At 41.3% G+C, this 22,796-nt stretch overlaps 1 protein-coding gene across 14 annotated transcripts in view; it reads right to left on the reverse strand.

The window, feature by feature from the left end:
• Window positions 1-46: 46 nt before the first annotated feature.
• LOC113132105 (calcium/calmodulin-dependent protein kinase type II subunit gamma-like) overlaps window positions 47-22,796 on the reverse strand; it is a 56,569-nt gene continuing 33,819 nt past the window's right edge. For 2 of the 14 annotated variants that reach the window (XM_026309939.1, XM_026309936.1), the window contains 12 exons: window positions 21,928-22,011; window positions 21,745-21,787; window positions 18,161-18,201; window positions 15,074-15,154; window positions 12,149-12,193; window positions 11,142-11,196; window positions 9,455-9,559; window positions 8,939-9,079; window positions 8,085-8,160; window positions 7,744-7,838; window positions 6,802-7,049; window positions 47-4,413 (listed from right to left, as the gene is read on the reverse strand). In XM_026309939.1, coding sequence (XP_026165724.1) covers window positions 6,817-7,049; window positions 7,744-7,838; window positions 8,085-8,160; window positions 8,939-9,079; window positions 9,455-9,559; window positions 11,142-11,196; window positions 12,149-12,193; window positions 15,074-15,154; window positions 18,161-18,201; window positions 21,745-21,787; window positions 21,928-22,011 — 999 coding nt within the window. In that variant the 3' untranslated portion in view covers window positions 47-4,413; window positions 6,802-6,816. Of the gene's footprint in view, window positions 4,414-6,801; window positions 7,050-7,743; window positions 7,839-8,084; window positions 8,161-8,938; window positions 9,080-9,454; window positions 9,560-11,141; window positions 11,197-12,148; window positions 12,194-15,073; window positions 15,155-18,160; window positions 18,202-20,699; window positions 20,760-21,744; window positions 21,788-21,927; window positions 22,012-22,796 lie in introns of all 14 variants that reach the window. The other 12 variants (XM_033325565.1, XM_026309938.1, XM_026309947.1 and 9 more) reach the window with 9 other exon arrangements.

Below are 22,796 nucleotides of genomic sequence, written 5' to 3' on the forward strand. Positions count from 1 at the left end.
TTTCCAATAACAGGGCTATGAAGAACAACCATCCAAAGACACTTGATAGTTTTTAATGTATGACTTTTATTAACTGTATGATCATGCAAAAATCCAGCATCCAATTGAAACTCAAGAGTATAGACATGTAGCCCCTTTAGTATAATATTACACTGCAATAAATTTACATACAAAGGGGTACATACAAGCTAAGGCTTTGCTAATCTTTTATGCATTTTAATGTGAGATAACATCACTTGATTTCGATATCTCAGACAGAACCATTTCATAACCCATAAGGATGCAAGTAACATAGATTTCCATTTCTTTAAGTAAACAGTGAAAAATTACCATAAAGTTGACATGCATATTTCTTCCATTTGTAAAACTGCATATATAGTGTTGCTGTTTAAAGATTGTGGTTTTAAATTACACTTTAAGCATTTTGTCCCCTCAGTTCAGTTAACTAGTTTTAATCTGACAGATTTGCCAAAGTATTTGAACTAAGGAGGTTTTTTTTTTTTTTTAAATAGATTTACACACATTTGCATTTAAAAAAAACTCTATGAACCAAAACAACAGATGACAAGCCATGTAACCGATGAATGATCTTTGTTTTGTAGGCAGTTGATGTCATCAGCCTGAAGGTTATTCTTTTTATATTTGGTCACGTATCCTATATACAAGGTCGAGAATCAAAAGTCGATACCCTGTTAAGTTACAATGCAATTACAATGGATCTTGTTGAAACTGAGTTCAACATGTGGCACCTCCAAAGACAGGCCAGAATCAGTTTTAGAAGCAAACAACCAACCTAAGTATGACATAAAACTCATTCATGCAAGCACCATTTAGGAAACTATTTAAATATAGGTGGATGTTTTAATGTCACAATCAGGTGATCATTTGTATATAAAAGTCAAACCAGGGCCTTTCTGTTGTTACTCTTCACAAAGAGACACTTGATTGGAATTCAGCACACAGACTTGCACTCTGCAAAAATACATCTGATGTTGAACTGTAAAGGGCTAAAGGGCCAACTCATCCAAACTATTAGTATGAGACATTTTCTTATTTCTGTCTGTCTAGCCAGGCAGATAATTTTGATTTTATGTGCAAGTTGTACCCCCCCCAAAAAAAACAATACAAAAACATTGGACTGCAACATCTATGTTCAGAAACATGTTACTATTTTAATGGGAACTACTTTCTAAATTCCTTCCAATAAAGTAGTCCAAATAAATCCTGTAGTTTATTATAGTTTATTTGAACAAACTAAATCGCACTAATTTGTTGAAGAAAGACGGAGGCAGTAAAGTGTCCCCTTCTGAGGTGTCACAAGATGAAGACAGAGACATGAGATGATCATGTGCCCTGTGGAGTTTTCTTGTAACAAGTTTAACGTTACTCTACAAGACTTACTGTGTGTATCCTAGAGGTCTTAATGTATCTCCTCCTTCAAACATCTGCAAAGCTAATTCTTCTTAAATCTGAAACCTGCAGTGTTAACATCCATACTTACCTGCTGCTAGTTTCCTCACTGCTATACTTCTTGTGTTATTGTCATCTGTAGCTCAGAAATGTGACACATCATGAGAACTTCATTCCACAGCACAATTATTGTTCAAAAAACCTCCACAGGGTAGGAGCAGCTTATCCAAATCAGAGAAACTATAAAAAGGTAAAATGTGACTGGGCTCATGGCACCAGCTGCCTTTTCCTCTGATTCACTACTACTAATGTTATTGATGGCCCCAGAACTTGGAACTGGCAAAACTGAATGGGATGCAGCCGTAACTAAAGTGGTCATTCACAGTGTGCTTATCCTGATGCAAGCTCTATCTTAGCTTCATGTTAGTCAAAAAAAAAATATTTCTTTCCACGTCCAAATACTTTGGCAAACCGACAATGCAGCTGTTCCCTCCTTATAGCTGTTACATTTTACAACATCTTAGTCTTTGATTAAACACTCCCACGTGTGGAAATACACACACACGATGAAAGAAAAGCATCTTGTCAGACCGGTGGCATCAACAAACAACTGGGCCAGTGCCCACAGCACAAACATAACTACTTTGAGCCATAAAACATCACATAGGTTTAGTACAGCTTTTACAAAGCATCGTCGTCATGGTGCAGAAGGTGGGGAGACACAGTTTTAATGACATGTCAGATGTCACAGCACTCAGGAAGAAGCACAGGCTGAAACAGGACGGGGCTCACATGATTCACGTTTTTCAAAATCTGCTTGATGTACATTGACAATGATATGTGCTGATTGAAGCATAACTGTGGTTTCTGCTTTTAGGTGACCACCAGCAACAGCCGAAGTAGTGCACGCATTACTATGGAGCAGCAAAGCACAGAGACGGGACGGACTGCAAGCCTCACCCCTTCACTGGTACAAAGTCACACACACAGTTTGTACGAGACTGAGAAAGCAGCGCTGACAGAGATATGCTTTATCCACTTTAAAGGGAGAGTCTTTGACCTAATGTGCTTGTGATGTTGTGAAATCCAATATAATTTGACAAGAGTAGGTAAAGTGTTTTTGTTCCAAGATTTGATTTCAGCATTTTAGGTGTGTGTGCGTATTGATCAGTGGGCACGGTTTAGAAAAAAAGAAGCTGTGGCAGTCCTCATTTTATTTAAGTTAACCCATAATTATTTTATATTTGTGGCTAAAAAATCTCAACATCAAAACACTAACAACTACAGCATTTACAACAGAAACTGTCACAAAAGAGACAAAATCCATTGACTGCCATTAGCAAAAGTCCCACAGCCCTCTAACCAGCATAGCCCTCTTCCCATCATGCCTTTTTTTTGTCCAATCCCTTGGCTGCATTCCCTTTTTAACATGCTTTTTATAGTGCCAGGACTTCACACAGAAGTACAGCAAGCCAAGACGGACAATATACAGATTTTAAGAACACAATCCGAACAAGAGACAGGCATAAGGGTGACGACATCATCATCACAACGTGTGGTGCTAAAAAGACAGTAATGGTCACAGGGGAACAGATGATGAGGGTAAAGAGGCAGGTGGAAGTTGAGGGCCAGAGGTGGAAGGGAAGGGTTTTGGCGAGCATAACCTGAAGTTGCAGAAAGTTTCACTCCCTCAGAAGAGGGAACACAACAGCATCAAGTCTTAAGTGTCTGTGCAGAAACAGTACAGGCCATTAGATAGTTGAAATAATTCATGCTTCACGTTGAAGGTACACAAACAGATAAAGGAAAACTAAAATATCGGCGTAGAGAGAGTGTCCGTGCTTTCAGATTAGGTAGTTCAGAGATGTGAAGAGCTTTAGACTTTGGGCAAAGGTTCAACACCAAACACTGCAGGGTGGACAGGTGGAGGCCTTCTGCAACTTCAGGATGAGCTGGCCTGGATGTTGTGTCTAAAGCTCAAAAGAGGCCCAACCCTACAGGCTGAAGCACAAGGGCCTTTAGTGACTGTGTTTGTATTTACACCTCAGGACCAAAAGCAGAATTTAAAAGCAAACAAAAATATGCCCACACTCTCAGTTCCCCGCCTTACACCCTGAAAGTAAATCCTGTTTCCCCTCTTTTCCTATATAAATATCTAATTATACACAATTCTATTAAATAAAATCCCCATTTTGATTAAAAATTCTCTTTGCTTCACACAAAATACAGCATTGAAGAGATAAAAACAAACAGCTTAATAATACAAAACGACAAAATAAAAATAAAGGTCCCTTCAGTAACGCATCGTGACACCTAAACCCCCTCAAATCAGTGTCCAGGTGCTAACACCTGACACTTAAAATGGGTATTAAATTTTGATATTAGGTAGATATGAGTTTATGGGTAGTTCCCATAAACTAACCCCCCCCCCCCCCCCCCCCCCCACACAAACCTAACTGTAAAACAAATACTTCTAATATGCTGTGCTCTCAATACATAAATCACATTTTCCATATGTTAAACTTGTCGCCTGTTCCCATTCACTGTGTGAAGTGTATTGTTTTTCTGTTGTTTTTAAAGATATATTTATATTTAACATCTTAATACTTTTCCACACAGCAGACAAAACAAAGACAAGGAAATAAAGGCCATAGGAGAAAAGGACCAGGTCAGCATCACCCCCGTATCGCCACCAGAAGCATGCACCATCTGCAAGAAGGGGCCGACGTCAGCCTCGCCCCACGTCATCTAGCTAGGTTTGGACTGGATTGGTGTTGGTCGGTCATTCAGTCAAGCTTTTGAATTTTTTTTTTAAAAATCTTTTCTGGATCATGTTTTTTTTTTTTTTTTTTTTTTTTTTAAAATAATTTTTTGAGTGTAATGTAATTTTCCCCACTTTTGTGTTTTTACATCTTTCCAAGCAGCTCCTCCCAGCCAGGATCTCGGCACCAATCCGACCATGGAGAATAAATGCTCCAATCAGCTTTAAGAGTTCAGGCAAACCTGCAGAAGGAAGAATCTAACGATTAGTGTCAACTGTCTTTGTCCTGGAGAAACACGACAGGTAATGGGGAGAGATGAAGAGAGAAGACGACTAAGAGAGAAAGAGATGGGAGAGAGATAGAGGAAAAGACAGAGATAGCAGGGAAGAGAGGAAGCCACGGGAGGGAAGGAGCAGTGGTGGAAAAGGAGAGAGACAGGTGAGAATAAGGTAGTAGGGGAGATGTGGGTGAGATTGGAGAGGTAGGCAGGAGAGGAGACGATGGGTAAAGAGTAAAGAGTGATACTAGTGGTAAGAGAAGGAATAAGTTAGAGGGGAGACGGAGGGAAAGAGTGATGGGGAACAGAGTGGTAGGGGGCAGAGAAGAAGATAAAGGAGATAAGGGAGAATATAAGTGGAAGTGAGAGAGGAAAGGATAAAAGAGGGAGAAGACGGGGGGGTGGAGACACATTGATGGAGGAGAGGGAGGGAGGTAAACAGAAGTTGAAGGGTGGACAAGACGACAGAGGGAGACAGAGGTAGCAGGGGAGATAAAGAGGTGAGTGAAGAGAGATGAGTAACAGCGTTAAGGGACAGAGAAGGAGACAGATGAAGAGGAGACGGGGAAAGAAAGGGAGTGAGGGAGACAAAGAGGGAGTAGGGTAGACAATGAGGGCAGGAGGGAGGGGAAGGGGGTGTGTGTAGCAGGGGAGAGAAGGAAGTGGGAAGAGAGTGCTAGGGGAAGAAAGAGATGGGGGGACTAGAAGGGAAGATGACAGGAGGAATGGAGACAAAGGCAGAGAGGTAGTAGGGAAGATGGAAAGCCAGAGGAGGAGAGACAGAGGGAGGGAAACAGCAGTTGGGAGAGATAGGGCAAAGTGGTACGGAAAGAGTGGAGGAGAAAAGAGAGGGAGAGATGTGGGTTAGAATCGAGAGGTAGGCAGGAGACTGAAGGAGTAGGGTAGACAATGAGAGAGTGGTGGGGAGTGAAGGAGGTGGGTAGAGTGCTAGGGGAAGAGAGCATGGTGGGGGGGAGAGGGGAGAAGACGAGGAGGGAAGATAATGGAGCAGAGACGAAGGGAGAGAGCAGTGGGGGAGAAAGGGGGGGTGGACAAGAAGACAGGGGTGACAAGGAGGTGGAGAGAGGGAGACAGAGGTTGCAGGGGAAATGAAGAGACAGGTGAAGAGGAGAAAGGGAAAGAGTGGTATGAAGAGAAAGAGAGGGAGTAGGGAAGATAGGAAGCCAGAGAAGGGGAGAGGTTAAGGAGATGAGAAAGGGGGGAGGAGGAGAGAGAAGGAAAGGGAGACAGGTAGTAGGGTAGACAATGAGAGCAGTAGGGAGGAGAGATGGAGAAAAATGGCAGTGGGGAAGGAGGAGGGAGACAAGGTGAGAAAGGGTGGAGAAGGACACATGGGTGTCTGGGGGGATGGGAGACAAGAGGGGGTGGTGGGGGAGGAGTGGTATAGGGAGAGAGAGAGAGAGGAGGAGTCAGGGGGAGAAGACTAGGAGAGAAGATGGTGGTAGGGAAGATAGGAACCAGGAGAGGAAGGAGACAGAAGTATTAAAGTGGATGAAGACAGAGATGGAGAAAGAGAGGACGGAAACAAGGAAGAGACTAGAAGTTGAAGGGTGGACAAGGAGACACAGGTATCAGGGGAGATGAGGAGAGAGGGAGACAGGAGAGAGATTGTGAAGAGCAATGGGCAAAAGAGGAGCCAAGGAGACGGAGTAGGGGACATGAGGAGAATAGAAGTGGAAGGGACATGGAGGAGATTAGTGGAGAGAAGAAAACAGAGACAGGTAGTAGGGAAGACTGAGAGCAGTAGGGAGGGAGATGGAGAAGGAGGTGAGAAAGGGTGGCGAAGGACACAGGTGTCTGGGGGGATGGGAGACAGAAGAGGGGGAGGTGGGGAAAGAGTTGGGGGAGAAGGGGGGGAGTAGAAGAGACAGGAAAGGGAACAGCAGTAGAAGGGAGAGGGAGATGAAAAGACAGGTGAAGGAGATGGGAGACGAATGAAAGGGAGGTAAAGAGGTGGGGGGGGTGATTAGTAGGGGGAGAGAAAGGGGGATGAGAAAAGAAAATGGTTGTAGAAAAGACAGGAAGCCAGGGAAGGGTAGACGGGACAGAAAAAGCAGTGGGGGACAAGGAGGGAAATGAAGGAGAAGTAGATGGAGGAGAGGGGGAGAGAGGGTGAGGGGGAACAGTTTAAAAAATAAACAGTAAATGTTTATTTTAAACTAAGCTCAATCCTTCCATTTCCCTGTGAAACTAATAAAGTCAAGAAAACTCATGTTTGTCTTCTCATTCATCGTCTATGACACAGTGTTGGAAGAATCCCATGAAAATAATTAAACACTTTTACACAAAGCCCTTAGAGGACTCTATATAACGTGATCCCTCCAAGCCTACCTGGGCCTGGGCTGTTCACTGCAGGGGTGTAGCTGGTGCTCCTGAGCAGTGGAAGTGCACGTTGAGCCATTTGGCATCCCGGCGATGCCACACACGCGTCTCCTCCGACTGGCAGGAGCGTGGCAGGCCCTGGCTGTCGATGTACTGCGTCAGGCGGATGTAGGCGATGCAGGCAGCGTCCTCACCGATCAGGTGGACGTGGGGGTTGAGGATGGTGGTGTGTACGGGTTTACTGTTTTTACTCAGCACTGTGGGGGCAGAGAGCAGTTCAGCTGTGTGTGGATGGACCTCAGCATATTATAGCTTTCTATATATTTTACAGAATTGATATAGTCATCCCTTCACTCTGCACTGCATATAAACAGATTATAGATGTCCTGGTACTTGAACATTAAATTCATGTGCTTAACCACAGAATAAATGTAAAGAGAGAGAGACTAACATCACCACCCATGTGCTCCATTTCTAAAGATTTCTAAAGAGTCCAGAGCAAAACTGCAGTGACAAGTTGATTAATGTGCAACACTTTTGCTGTTAGGTCGTTTCTTAAGCAAACACTGTCCCAGATTGACTGATGGTTGGACAAGTCAATATAAATAAGAAATAACCTGTCAGGTTCTGCAATAATAAAAATGGCAATATGAAATGTGTGTGTGGTGTTGCTGACCACTAGTCCCATCTACAGTTTTTAACTGTTTTTAATTCTTTGTAATTAAAAATTGAAATGAACATACAAACAAAGTCACAGGGCAAAAGCTTCATTCTGTCTGCAGTAACATGTTTTATATAATGTTCAATATTATTTTCTTTAACTTTGGAAATTACACATCAGTAATTGTAAACTCAACTAAAGATTCAACCAGAACAATCAAGCAATAAACTGAGGAACACTGCTGAAAAAAATTAAAATAAATACAAAATCCATAAAACTGGCAAACTTACGATTCTCAAAGTAGAACTTGTGAAAGTCCATGCCCTCCACCAGGTTTCCCAGAGCTTCTGGCTCAAATGAAGTCAGTCCAGGGTCACAGATTCTCCTGGAAAACACAAACATAAATAAACCTTTTGCTTTAGTGTCATCTTGTATCTGATCTTAGAGTTGATTCTGCAGTGATGAATAGAAGGAATGAATGCTACAGAACTGATGGTGTGATTGTTAAAACTTTGAGATCAAGTTGTGTGGAACCCCAAATAAACATATAGTGTATATTTCACAGGAATATTATTTAGTTTAGTTTATTTAATGAGCCCAAAAATATAAAGAATGAGCACAGGAAACTTACGTGTAAGCCTCAAAATCTCCATGGTTGATGGCTTCAATCAGCTGCTCTGTTATTTTTATTATCTCCTGCTTACGAGCTGGAAACAGAAAGAGGAGGTTAAATATAGTCAAAAATCCAAAATTTGGAGGTTCATTGTGGAAGTACCACTCCTCATGCTTTCCCTGGACTCACTGTACTCAGAGACCTCAGACATTTGAAATGAGTTCATGGCCTACAAGTGGCTAAACTAGAAATTTTTACATAGGATGGCAAAAGGTTTTGGTAGAGTGGCATGAATAGGCTGTCGCCTGGTGCCTCTGACAATAATGAGTGACATCTGAAATCAGCCTCTACAAAACACACAACACTCTTTTGTCTTCATGTTAAACTCAGACGCTTCAAGTTCCAGTGAATCCTCAAATGTGCCTGAGAACCTAATAAAAAAGCAAAGTTGCCTCATTTGACAGACCTACAAAACCTATCACACACAAACCCACACCAAAACAATCCACTTCAAGTTTTACATTTTAAACCAGCAAATTATTAAGGGGGATGAATGCGAATACTCAGATACACCAACAATCAGGGAGCAAGTCATAAAAGTCCAGAAAATGAAAGTAGGATAAAACTGCATGTCCATACCAGGGTGTGCTATAAATCATCCTCACCTGTTCATGACCATGCAGCTGCTTAGCCAGTAAACCCTGCATACCAGCAGGTAGTGTTGTATTTATAAAGCCATAAAAACCACAAAGTTTACTTCCCAAAACCCTTAAACCTTCTGTCACCAAGTATCACAGACGTTTACCACAGACAGTATGAACACTGCTTCATGAGCCTGTGGACAAGCACTGCACTACCTGCCTGTCACTTACGCTGCTGCAGGTTGCTGCTGCTGCTGCTGCTGCTGCTGCTGCCTGTGGGGGGCGACACAGCAGACTCTGGTTGAGGCTGGCTCTGATCTGGGCTGGTCTGAGGAACACTGGGGCCGCTAACAGCCTCCTGCAAGGGACCAACTGCAGGCAGGTACCATCATCGCAGTAAAAATGTTAGAATTAGCAAAGCTGTGAGGCCATGTTTACTGCACAAAGTATGTCAAGCAGTGATTATAGGAAATTAGATTCCACACACTTGATTATGGATGACTATCAGAGAGTACAGAAGGGGAGCTGCAGTCATGCATGGGTGCCAGTAGATGGCAGCATAGGAGGGCAGAGGGGAACTATGCATTAATTTGTTAGGAAGAGTGGAAGTGAAGAGGTCAGATTTTTAACACCAAACTGTTCTGACTGTAAGGAAGACTCATTGTTGGAGGATTGTTGTCTGCTATAAGAGGAAAGGTCAGGACACAAACCTCAGAGTTGAGAGTTACATCAGGCAAACTGACTTACAGGTGGGTGGTGGGCAGAGAGGAGACGGGGTTGGGGTCTGTTCATCAGTAGTGCTGCACTGGCTCAACACTGCACTGTCTGTAGTAGTAGACTCACATGCAGACACTGCCCACGTCAGAGGAGAAATACAAACATGCTGACAGAAAGCCTGAGAAAGCCTTTCTACAATTCCAGTAGGAACCCATTGGGTAATCTATCAATAATCACTCAATGGATTGTTTATTGTAATGCCATACATCTTCAATTTGTCTGTTTTGTTCTACCAGTAAATGATCATATTTCACAGGCTCGGACCATTAAACACAACAAATGAATAAATTGTTCATTAAACCACTCAATTAGCTGACTAATGTAAATCTTTCAACGCTATAATCCAAACCAGAAAGTCAAACCACGTCACGCAGCCAAACCTCACAGGTCATTTGTGCTCCAGTGTGAGCAGCGTTTAAGAGGCTTTATGCAAGAGTATAAAGCCGGTTGCTCTAAATCTGCACAGACAGCCTGGATTAAAAGCAGTGGACAGATAAACTAGATGAAAAATCATATTGTGGGATAATGTTTTGATTACGGGTTGACTTTGTTGCATTGTTCCATAAGTCCTGAGTCTAGAACTGGTCGACAGTGAGGAAACTGCCAACTTACCATGTAGCAGCTTTGTGTTAATTTACACTCTTATGACCAGCTGGTGCAACAGACTGCAGAGTTTTCAGGATGCAGCTGCATAATCTATGAGATTCTGGTCACTTTCATCTGTAAATTCAACCTGTGCTTCAGCTCTTCTATGTGGCCTCTGTGAGTTCAAGTTAAAAGAGGAACTTCACTGTGATTTTGTACAGAGGAGCTGATGCATCCTGGCAGCATCTGAGTTTGTCTTATAGAGAAGACAAGATAAACATCACATTCATTTAGCAGATGCCTTCACCGAGCATCTTAAACTAAGTGCATTCAACCTCACAGGAGGAGGAAAACAGGAACGACTTCTCAGTCAGTGACAATCCACTGTGAGATGGATGCTGCTGTAAACCAATAGAAAGCTGCCTGAGTAAAAGGATTAAGCCTTGTAGAAAGCTGCAGCCAGCTCTGTCCTACTTCAACCCTGTGAAAACAAAGGGTCATCCCCAACCTGAAGACGACTAATTAGAGGCTGAAGTGGTGTGTGATGTTGGTATGCACACACTCATGCACAGGTACCGACACACTGTAAGCAGTAGTGAATGTTAGATGTGTCAAATTCAAGACAACCTGCATTTGAGCCTTTACAGATCTGGATATAAATACTTTAAGAGAAGCTCCTCTTTCTTCTGAACACAGCTGTGTACTACCAATCATATTCTGTTTTCATTTCTCCCACAGATCATAATCTCTGGGAGCCAAAGGTGATGCCTTCAAATCAGAACAAGTAGAAACTAGTTTGGCCTGACCTTTGGTTAAGAGGCTTTTCTAACAATCAATAAATAACCTGTTCTTTAGGACTGCAGCACTTTATCTTTTCCCATCCATGCAGTGTTTACATCCAACTGTTCAAGTCCTCACAGGCAGTTGCCATCCAACAACTAAACCTGCTGCTTCAGCTACAGTATGAGATACACCGTGATATTTCCCTGATCCTGAGTGACAAAGCTTGGACAACGAAAAACAAACGTGAACAAAAGGAAGCATGCAGAGTAGGTGAAAGTTGGACAAGTACCTTTCCTACCTTTCATCTCCTCCTCTTCCGTGTTATTACAGCTCTCTGTGGAGCCCTGTCAAACAGAAAGGGGTGAGGCAAAAAACACAGAGATGGACAAAGGAGCGGGTAAGAAGTGACAAAGACGGATTGAGGGAGACAAGAGAAATAACAAACCAATCATTTTTAACGTTTAAGTTTTTAACGTTTCACTTTGCCCATATGGACACACACAACCTGACAGACAGATGGACGGGTGGACGACTCCCTCCCAGGAGCACAAACCAGCCAAGACAGCAGTGAGGGGAAGCGCAGAGAGCCACTCACATCAAAGCAATAAAGTGTGCGAGCAATTTGAAATTGTGTTGCTAGTTTGAACAGTAAGGAGAGTGTAAGTGTATGTTAGTGTGCAACTGCTCCTCAAAGATGGAGGCCAGCATGTGCCAAATTCTGAAAGAATAAAGTGTGAATGTAAAAAGAATCATATAACTGCATCAGCATTTCAATATCTGCACTAACGTGACACGCAGAACGACAGCTGATTAGAAGATACAGCCGTCTGTATCCGTTAAAGACAATTCATGTAGGATTTTCTCTTTCAGATCACATTGATCCTGAAGAATCTCATCAAAATAATTAAATACTTTTACACTGTTTAATAACATTCATTTCAGGCTGTCTCAGAGCTTTATACCATAGCCAGAAAACGTGCATAGAAAATATTACATTTCGATGAAAAATATTTGTCTTAAGCTCAAAGGGACCTTGAGACAAACACCCAAACAGGAGCTGTTCTGATCTGCTTCCAGATTTGGGGAGGTCACAGGATTCAAGTCTACTGTGAAATCCCATCTAGTAATCAAGGGAAAAAATGCAACATGCTGACAGAAACCAGACACAATAGATGCACAGTGAAACAGATCCAGATGCTATAGCTTTCTGATGTATAAAGTATATTTAGAGAAAATCCTCCATGAACTACCTGAGAGTGTTAGTAGTGGCTGCTGGTGGGAGAAGGAGCGGCTTACCTTTGTGCCATCAGCTGGGTTGTGTACAACAGTTGTCTGGGCTTCCTGGGGGGAGGTAGGAGACACTTTACCATGCGGGAAGGGGAAGGATGGCGGACAGCAGGGATGGTCTCAGGGAACACGAATGTATTCCATGATGACAGACGTACAAAACAGACAGTGTGTGTGTGTGTGCACACCAAAACAAAGCAGAGACGCTACAGTCCAGAAGCTGTGGAGCATTAATGGCGACGCACACACAGTATCTCTCCGTTCCCCATTCACCAGCACTGTGACCTACAGTATCAGCTTAGACTCTCCAAAACACACGAGACTGGCCATGAACACGTAGAACAGCTAAACACTCATTCACCAGCCAGGGCAATGACTGAGGAGGAGGATTGTGTGAATGACTGTTTATGTAAGTGAGAGTGTTAGTCCTACTCTGTGCCAAGTTATTGTAATTTCCAGCATGACACGTAAATGTAGTTCACTTCAATATCCAAGTAGAAGTTACAACTGAGAAGCTTTGATATATATATATATATATATACACTAACTACTACTAAATAATTCTAGAAGTATCTGAAAAACAAACCCTGATGCATTAATGGACTTAGTTTACCATTTTTCTGTGATGCTGACACATTTAGACAAACAAGCCTTAAGAGCAACACAAGAGTGAAATCTTTGTGTTTATTTGTAGAGCATAAGGAATTATTCACAGGACTGATAAAGGCCCGAAGCAGCTAAATGTATCAGCATTAAAAAATGTAACTCTAAACCCAAGCTGCAGTATTTACCTTTGTTTATATTTTGAGAGGTCCACAATCCCAGTGTTTAGGTTTTTGTCACCTTAGTAGAGAAACCAATATATCACATCGCATACAAACACTAACACATATCAGATGAAGCCTCTCACTGACAGGAACTAAAACATTATTGTACTTCATTCACAACTCAATGTCAGATTACTACATTTAGAATGTAAATCACAGTTATTCAGTATTACTGACAACGTCCATCACTAGTTGTCTGATGCCACAAAAAACTGCTGAGTTACAACCATGTGAGTTTTTCACATCACACTTGGCATTCAGCATGGCGACCGTGTGCTGGTGTAAGTTCTCCTCATCCTCAATCGTGACCTGCCACTAACATTTTCAGCATAAAGCAACCAGAGCTCAAAGTACTGCACAGATCATAGCACAGCGGTATACCCATTCATTCACACACTGAAGCTCCTGATGACGATCAACATTTACAAACTACAACCTTATGACATGCAGCCCCTTCAATTACATATGAGATTGTAAGGAACTCCATAGTTTGAAGCCTGTTTTGGGTATTTAAACCTTTAAATACAAACAGTGGGAGTTGACAGGATCTTGTCTTCTGAGGAAATCCAATCCTTAGCTCAATGGTTGACCTCAGTGTTTCTGCAATTTTGCCAGTTTGACATCTAGCCAGTTCCCTATCATCAGCTGGTATATAAAAATTCAGACCTGGTATCGTCACAAAAAGGAACGGGCACCACACACGCTTTCTTTCTGTACAATAGGCTTGAAGCTACGACCAGCTTAGCACAAATGTCTGAGGAGGGGAGATTGCCTGGCTTTAACTAAAGCTCACAAAATCCCTCTACTAGAACCTCTAAACTCACTGATTAACATGTTATGTCTAGTTTAATTTGTACAAAATACCAAAGTGTAAAACTGACAGATTGTGGTGTTACAGGTTGTTCTTTGCTGGATCAGTGTTATTTGTTCGACTATTTCCCAGTGCTTCTGGTCTTTACACTAAGCTAGGGTCACTGCCTCCTGGCTAATGCTTAACAACAGACATAAGAGACGTGTTGATCTCATCTTACTCTCTACTCTAATTCCCAACATGCTAAATAGTTCTTTAAAAATACTGTGACTGGGTTACAAATTTTCCAGTATGATCTATTTATTTCCATGGTGGTTGTGTCAGACTGAATTGGCAGCAGTCCAATCATTTCATAGATTTTTCTATGAGCCTTTAGAGCGAACCTTTCATTTAAAAACCCCAGGTAGTATTCAGGCACACCAGTAGACTAGTAGTGCATATATTTCTGTCACAGGTCTGTGGACCCACAGGTGTGATGATCCCCATTGAGTTCAGGCTAAAGAAACAGTCTAGCATGACAGTGGACTGCACAGATTCACTAAGTGCTGGGAAGAGACATTTAACAACCCTGGGCAAATCATATATGCATCATGCTCTAGTGCATGATGTATATATGGATCAGTATCTTTAGATATATGAACACAGGGGCTGCATCCTCATACAATTCTCTCTCTGATACCCATCCACTCCAGGTCCTGTTTTACCCAGAAGTCCTCATAATTTACCATTCACATACTGGAGAGCAATTTGTAAAATGCTGTCTTTTTGTAGTAAAAGTTCTTCCTTTCAGTTTTGAGTTCTGCTTTCCAGGAAATGGCAATAACACTGTCCAATTTCAAAGGCAAAGCATCAACAAAGCTCAGGTGTCATGGTTGAACACACTCAGAGGCACCAGGATGAGACTGAGCAGAACTTGATTGAAGTGTCTGATGTTGTACTGCAAAATGAAAGTCATTTGTCTACCTGTCAGAGATGTACACTGTGTAAATACTATATATGAGCGTGTCCACAGGAGGTCTGGGTAAAACACAAGCCAGGAGAGAGACTCAAATGCACAACAACCATTCAGCTTTAAAGTCATCCAATCCAAAACCAACATGACGATGTGAGTTCAAAACAGCAGCAGAGAGGCAGAAGACGAAGGACGAGAGAGAGGCCAGAGCACAGAAAAGATTTTACTTAACATGGGAGGTGACAAATAGATGAGAAGGAGATAGAACTAAACATTTAAAAGGTGGAAACAATGAAATGATACTGTAAAAAGCAATGTGAAAGAAACAAAAAGAAATGAGGTACCATTGGTGCTGAAGATGACATGCTGCTGTCTTTGGTGGTGCTGCTGCTTACTACACTGTTTTTACTGTTGTTTCCCTGCGACTGGGGCAAAGAAACACAACACAGAATAACTCCCACTGCTCCCAAAGGGGCTAAGCCATAAACCACCCTATGGGAATCTTACATGAAAAACAAGAATAGTGCCATTCCATTGCCAATATAAATATTCCACATGTTGTAAGTAAACAGGCTTTAAAGCTGCACAGTCCAGAGCGGGTGTCTGTGCACGAGTACAATGCTAAACCAATTTATTTGAATATCTATATCAATTAGCGCCTTGTGCCTTGAGAAAGTAAACTCTTTATAACGTGATCTTGGAGGAACAGATTTATTTTCCTACTCTGACTTCTTGACTTGTTTAATTGGCATGGGCAATGGATAGTTTGTTTCTTTTAGATGGTTCTTTGGTGTATGCCTGCATTTAATGTCTTTTGCAGAAAAACAAAAAAAGTCACAACACTAAACAGTTAGTCAGCACATGCATTTTAAAAACAAGCAGGTACATCAACTGGGATCTTCTGAGATAGAGGAGTTTGTATCTAAAAGACGTACCAGCAATTGGTGGCCCATTTCTGGAAGAAACACTCACAGAATGTGTTGAAATAGTTGAGGAAATAACTTCATAGTAATGTTACCAGTCCAGGTCTGTGCATGCAGTGAAAGGCCATGAGGAAAGTTTTTTTCTCCAGTCATGGAGAGCGCTGGGTGCATGCATGGAGGTTTTAACTATATGTTGTAACTTCCCTTGAAGGGAAATAATATCTTCCATTTGAAAAACATGTCTTTCAAATAAAAACACTGTATTGGTTGCATTATAGGAAACGTAGTAGAGACTAAAAGTCAGAATATGTTGATCACTGCTGCTTTGATTTGGATGACTTTTAATTTTTGTTGTTTTCATTGTGCGTGTCCCAACTTTATGTAAGTGTATTACTAAGTTTATGGAGAATGCTTTTCATCTGTTGTTGCTCTCTCGCCCTTATTTTGGTCCTGTGTTGTTGCAACCTGCAAGCCAAAACAGTGGCTGTGCTGCATAACACGTGTAGTTCATACTTTAGCGACAGATTCCAGATGGAATGTGTAATGTGAACAAGAAAAAGTTTGAACTTGACTTCCGCTTCGCCCTCAGGCTAACTGGAGGGGAAGGTGAAGCGAGGACGTCTTGAATGCAAATCAGTATTCCCACAAGGACGTTAAGAGGTGTGGACAAGTGGATTTCGTCAATAAAAGGTTAAGAGCTAAGTGCTGGGAGGTTTTTCACTTGTTTTATAAAAACTCTTGAGATGAGCGAATACACCAGTGTGACTATAAAAAGTCTTCTGTCGGTCTCTGTGGCTTACTAGGAACATCTTCTAACAGAAAAACTAATGTGCAGCACTTAGACCAACAAGACAAACTAGAGTTCTCCATCTTTCACTGATTTCCAGAGACATTAAAGGAGCTTAGTAACTATTTCAATCAATGAGAAACATATTGAACTTTCAATAAATGGAAATATTCAGGCTACATTTCCCTACTACCAAAATTTTTAATTTTTTTTAAATTTTTATTTTATTACTTTATATGCACAACCTCTAATCTTGTCTTGCCATGAGTATTTTTTATTTTTATCTATGTTCTATTTTTCCAGGTGGAAATTAGCCTTCATAGCTTTGAAAAGACTGAAATAAAGGTGACTGATCAAACCAACTTCCTACAGAAATACTAAATCATTTTAAACTTTGAGTGAGTGTTTATCTTATTATTTTATATATAAATTTTCTGATATGCTGTGGGATATTCTCAGTCTATTTGGTCTGAACTGTCTCTGGGTCAATAGTGGTGCAATTGACCAACACATATCTTATTTGCTGGAAGCGATTGAAAAGCGGTCACTGAAATGAAAAATCGAATAAAGATGTAATAATTGAAAAAGGGGAAATGATTGTACATTAATATTTACAGTGACAAAAATTCCTGTAGTGGTCAGGGACGTTGGTCAAAATGCCTGATCATGCCTGATGGATGGAGTGTGTGTTTGTGTGTGTTATTTGTCAGGAGCTTTAATGGTTTTGGTGGCGCCTATGGGAGACAGGGATGCAGGGATGTTTGATGAAATTGAAAAATCTGACACAAGTCTGACAATACAAAAATTGTTACAGATAAATCTCTGGCAAAGAAGAAAACAGAAAAAAAACAAACAAATGAAACGGCACGGGGGGGGGGTTAAAAAAGAACAAGACACAAAGAATGAAAAATGAAAGAAAATGACAGAGCTGATCTCACCATCAAACAAACACTCGAGCTGGACTTCCTTTTCTGACAGACAGCAATGTGAAGGAGGAGGAAAAAATAAGGGGTCATCGGGAAACAAGGAACTAATCGAAATATTAAAAAAGTGACGCTGTCAGATTGATCCCAGAAAAAGAGAAAAATAAGCACAAGCTAAGTAAGAACAGAGATGAGAGAAAAGGATGCTAAGAGTTTCAGAAGAAAAAAAGAATCAGCTGCAAAAGAAGTTAATTTATAAATGTGAACTGGAAGATTAATATCATTGGCTCTGCAGTTTGTGAGGAGTGGGTCAGTTATTGTTTAAGTTTCTGTTATTTATGGGGAATTTTATTTTGGTCCTTTATGATCATGGTGCTTCACTGCATGCACTGACACTGACTGATGATCAAAGTTAAATGAGCACCAAACATGATGGTAGCTCAAATCGCTGTGAATCAAATGAGAAAAATCAAATCAAAATTAAAAGACTATTGCTTTTTTATTATGCCCATTATTTTTACTTTAATCTCAACTCTGTGTTACCTGTGCCCCACCTTTACCTGCTAACTCATAAACATGATCAAATGTCTGCTTTAGTTTTGAGATTCTTGTCCCTAAACCACATTTAATAGGCCTTAGAAAAAGGAGAACCAGGGGACAAAGCTAATCAAACTTAAAGATAAGGTTTTTCCACATGCTAATAACATCAAAATACATGTTAAAGAATCGTTAGGAAGACAACAGGAGAAGAATAAGTGAGACAGAAACAGTCCAGTTGTAACAGGTCGGAGAACTTACCTTCACGCCGTCTGACTTTTTGTTTAGTAAGGTTTTGCATGCTGAAAGAAAAACAACAAAAAGATGGTAAGGACCCAGTGGAACAAACAGAACAGCTGCTGAGATCAGTGTAAGAGCAGGACAAACTAAAGCAAAAGATGGTTACAGTAATATAGCAAAACTGTGGAGCAGGTGAGACCCCTGCTTGTTATCAATGAGTGCCATCAAGGAAATATCACTTATTGATTATTAACACCTGAAAAACTGCTGCTGGAACAATTTAGTGCAGTTGCAAACAGGAAATAAGAAAAGGCAAACATTCAAACTTTGAAGTGGTCCTGCAGGTCAGTCACCACCTGCTATAATCTGTTCATCTAAAGTGAAACCATAGCTGCTACATTGGTCGCACCAGGGTGCATGCATCTCAACTTCTGACCACAAAATGACACCAACATACACAGTTAACAGGAAACTGAACACAAATGTTCTGTATCATTCACACGCAGACTAAAAATAAACACATGTTCACTGTTACTGTATGAACACTCATAATTGTGTTAGAGTCCTCCCTTACCTTCCGTTTATAAAGTAGGAAGGAGAGCAATGAATGAACACAAGAAAACAAGAATGTATTTAATATCTACATCTTAACCTCTGAACTGAAAACTGAAGATAACAGGCACAAACACCCGTCAGGCTTTCACTGTATGTTAAAAGGCATTCTTTAATCGTTTTCACAGAGGTGGTGGGTTCATGCGATGATAGTGGCTTATCACCATGTCTGGCATGCAGCATCCACTTTAAAGTGTTTATCTGAAAAAGTGCTAAGGAGAGTGCATTCCCAATGGGTGTAAAACCGAGCAGAAACCATAGAGTTCACGACATTATATCTGTAAATTCAAGAAATGTAACTAGTGCCGAGCATAAAGAGAAACCCATCATTAACAAATTATCAGCATTGGATCTACTTGCCGATCAAACTGCAGCTCGCCCTGTCATGTGACTGATGTTCAACTGTAAACAGGTCAGTATGCTTCAAACTAACTAGTCCGTACGACCGAGCACATCTGAAGGCAGAAGTGTTGTTCTGTTCTGAATCATCACATTCAGATGGTAAAGGCCTGCTGTCAGAGAGGGACACGTGATGAACGATAAATGGAGAACATTTTGGACCAAAGGAAGTGAGTGTAGCTGTCACTGTCAGTTTTTAAAAGGCAATAAACATAAAACTTCTTCAAGCTAGTTTTAAGTGTGGATTACCTGATTATATTATATATTTTAAATATGCTATGGGGCTTATATGGGCTAATCTCTTTAGGCCAATTTATGGTTGCTGCATCCACATTCATTAATGAGGATCTGTCAAGGTTTTCATTCTGTGAGGGAATTTTGTAAGTTCTTCAATGTTTCCAATTCCTTTATTCATAATTATGTGTTTATCCCATTGCTGGTTCTATTTTATTTAAGCTTGTGTGATTTTAAAATAATATGTGTAGAGCAGCACTGTGTAAAGTGTCTGCAAAATATGTCACACTAAGCTCTCTGCTATATCACTTTGTAGATACATCTCTCCTGTTTATGGACCAACTCTGGTTTCACCTATATCCATCATCAGGCACCCACCTTGTTCTGTGTGGAAATATGGCAAGAAATACGACCATATTCCAGACCACTGGAACAAACCTTGGTGTCATTTTAAAGTTTATTTTCATACCACACGTGTCACTGTTAAATTGGCAGTTTTGATCTGAGAGCAGGCGGCTTCGGATGCTACTTGATCCTACAAGCACTCTGCTTGAAGCATACTGATGCCATTATGTTACACACAAAAACACACGGAGCAAGCAGGACACAGGAGACAAAGAAAAATAGATAAAGGACACTGTGCATTCTGTTTATCCAACTTCCCATGCAGGTTGGCATATTGTACTGTATGCCCATACACATGCTTGGCTGGCTGGTAGTGCCAGAGCCATGCGGAATAGAGGTTGCAGCGAGCACAGGCAGACATCGACTGGGCATCAGTCAAGTACTGTGGATACAAACCAGTTCACAGGAGGCAAAGCTACAGTGTTATGGAGGTTAAACACTGGTGTGTCTACTTATATTTTTAAAATACACATTTTAAAGGGTTATGCTGCTGCAGAGGAAAACAGTCTCCACTACTTGTGTTAATGCAGAAATGTGTGCACACAGTCTGGCTTGACAGTAGCTGCGGTAGTTGGAAGGAGGTCAGGGGGTCATGCTGGGCGTGTGTTAAATGGCTGTTGCGTTCGACACAGAAAATTAAATAGGCAGTCCTGGAAAGGAGCTCTGCTCATCAGAGCACCAGGACACACAGCAATACTAAAAGGCCAAGAGCTGAGCTTCGTTTGTGATTTACATGTTTGTGTGTGAGTAATTAGATGCTCCAGTGCAATGACGACCATTGAGAGGTGGGTCATCAGTGTGCAGGCAACAGGCAGCAGGTAGAGGGGTTCAAGCAGCCCGGGCCACATGCCGATAGCCCGGGTATGAAGTTGGCAGTGCCTGACTCCAACACCCCCTCTAGCAGACGTACCTTCCTGTGCCATTGCGGCCGTGCTGGTGGTAGCAGCAGGGCTGGTATGCTGCCGTCCCACTATCGGACAGAGAGGGATTCAATGTGGTGCCATGAGTGGGACATCAGCCTCACTAAAGCCTGACAGCCTTTTTCTTTCTAGGTTTCTTTAAGCGAATAAACAGAGTTGTAGATAGGAATGGCAAAACACAGCATACCCTAAAAAGCGTTTGGCTCGAGCAGGCACACAGATCCTGTGCCACCCACTGATCCCTCACCATTCATGACATTTTACCTTTAAAGATGAGTTTTTCTCTGATACCTTGCTCTTGTTTTATTAGGATAAAGTGAAGCAGTGGACTGGAAATCTCAGCACCAAAATATCTGGGCTCTGAAATCTTATTATCGTGAACATTCACTTGATAAACACGCCTACAGATATTTATAAAACAATCAGAGGTCCAGCCTGTCTGCTTTCTTCAGTCTATATTAATCTTGACCAGTACAAAGTAGTTGGCCATAATCTACAGGAGCCGATTTACTTAATGCATATGAAAGCATATAAACACTGGGCACCATTAACACCATTAACGCATTAGCTTGTCAGACCATCTTCCTGCCCACAAATTGGGTGGTCACTATGTTTTCAGCGATCAGACTGCTTATGAGGAGGAAATCCAACCCAAATCCCTTTAGTGCAAAATCAAACTGCAGATAAAGCTGACAAGCAAATAAGACCAAGAACAAAGTTTTGCGGTTAAGTGAATGATATTAAAAAAGACAGTGAGTACAGTAGCAGAACAACAGGGATGCTTATCATTTGGCCTTAATGAGCTAGCAGATCAGGAAAAGTGATTGCATATGACGTATATGAAAGTAAAAAAAAACAAAACTTTATTCTTTGATATAATGACAAAAATAGATGTGTTTTATGCAGGTGCGTCTTTGTATGGCTTCATTTGAATACTGTATGTATGATCAACAGCAATGGACACTATTAGAAGTCTAGGAGCCAAATCAGATGACTGTATTTTGATATGTGAACTGAATCACTGTCAACGCTCACCTGAGAAGTTTCTGGACACCAGCATCGTTGTGAGGATAGCTCCCTGGAAAGAGACAAATATAGTGTAAGGACTGGTGTTATGTGGAGATGTGTGTGTGTGTGTGTGTGTGTGTGTGTGTGTGTGTGTGTGTGTGTGTGTGTGTGTGTGTGTGTGTGTGTGTGTGTGCGTGTGTCCTTGCACACCTTAAGTTTCCTCCTGGCGTTGAACTTGCGCAGACATTCCACAGTCTCTTGACGGTGCATCATGGAGGCCACAGTGGAGCGTTGCTGTATGTACAGGAGAATGAACAACATGACTGATAGACCAAACTTCAATGTAACATCATGACAGAGTAGATGGGAAGCCACTGCTTTCAATTCTAAATGACCTTGAGTCTAATATGTTCTCCATTGGGACACCTCCCACTGGTATACTCAGGGGTGCGCAGATGCAGTAATCAAAATCAAGTTTTGTGGTATCTTTCACAACACTCTAAAGCCTAAACCTTGACCTTTAAGTAATCATCTATTTTTTTTTTAAAGTTCTTTTCACCGTCAGAAGTCACTCTTAGCTAGGTGTAAATGAAGCTGCCTTTTGCCTCACAGCTCACCTAAAATAAGTTCACTGATAATAATTCAATAATAGTTCAATAATTTGCTCCTCTGAGTGGTTTCCTCTCAGTAGGTGACCAAGACTTATAGATACGGTAGGATTTAGAGCTGCCTGCTATGCCAGAAGCAGTTGAAACAATCAAAACTGGTGGCAGCAAAGCTATAGGATCATAAATCTTATCTGGGACAAATGGAGGATAGAATTTAAAGAAAACACTGATATTGAATCACAAGTGAGGAGTATTTCAGGAAGCAGCAATACAAATCTATATTTCTTGCTCACTTATCTAGTTTATGGGTTAAACTCGTTTGTCTGAAGCTCTTAAATGTAGTGTAAGCAGCTATGAAACAAATCAACTGTGCTTTGTCTGTGTTTCATTGTACCCCAAAGTACAAACTTTACTGTTGTATATAATGTGGGTCTCTGTAATGTTTAAACAATCAGGCCATTCGTCCTTTTG

This window comes from Mastacembelus armatus, chromosome 15 (assembly GCF_900324485.2).
Source record: "Mastacembelus armatus chromosome 15, fMasArm1.2, whole genome shotgun sequence".
In the NCBI taxonomy this organism is placed as follows: domain Eukaryota; kingdom Metazoa; phylum Chordata; class Actinopteri; order Synbranchiformes; family Mastacembelidae; genus Mastacembelus; species Mastacembelus armatus.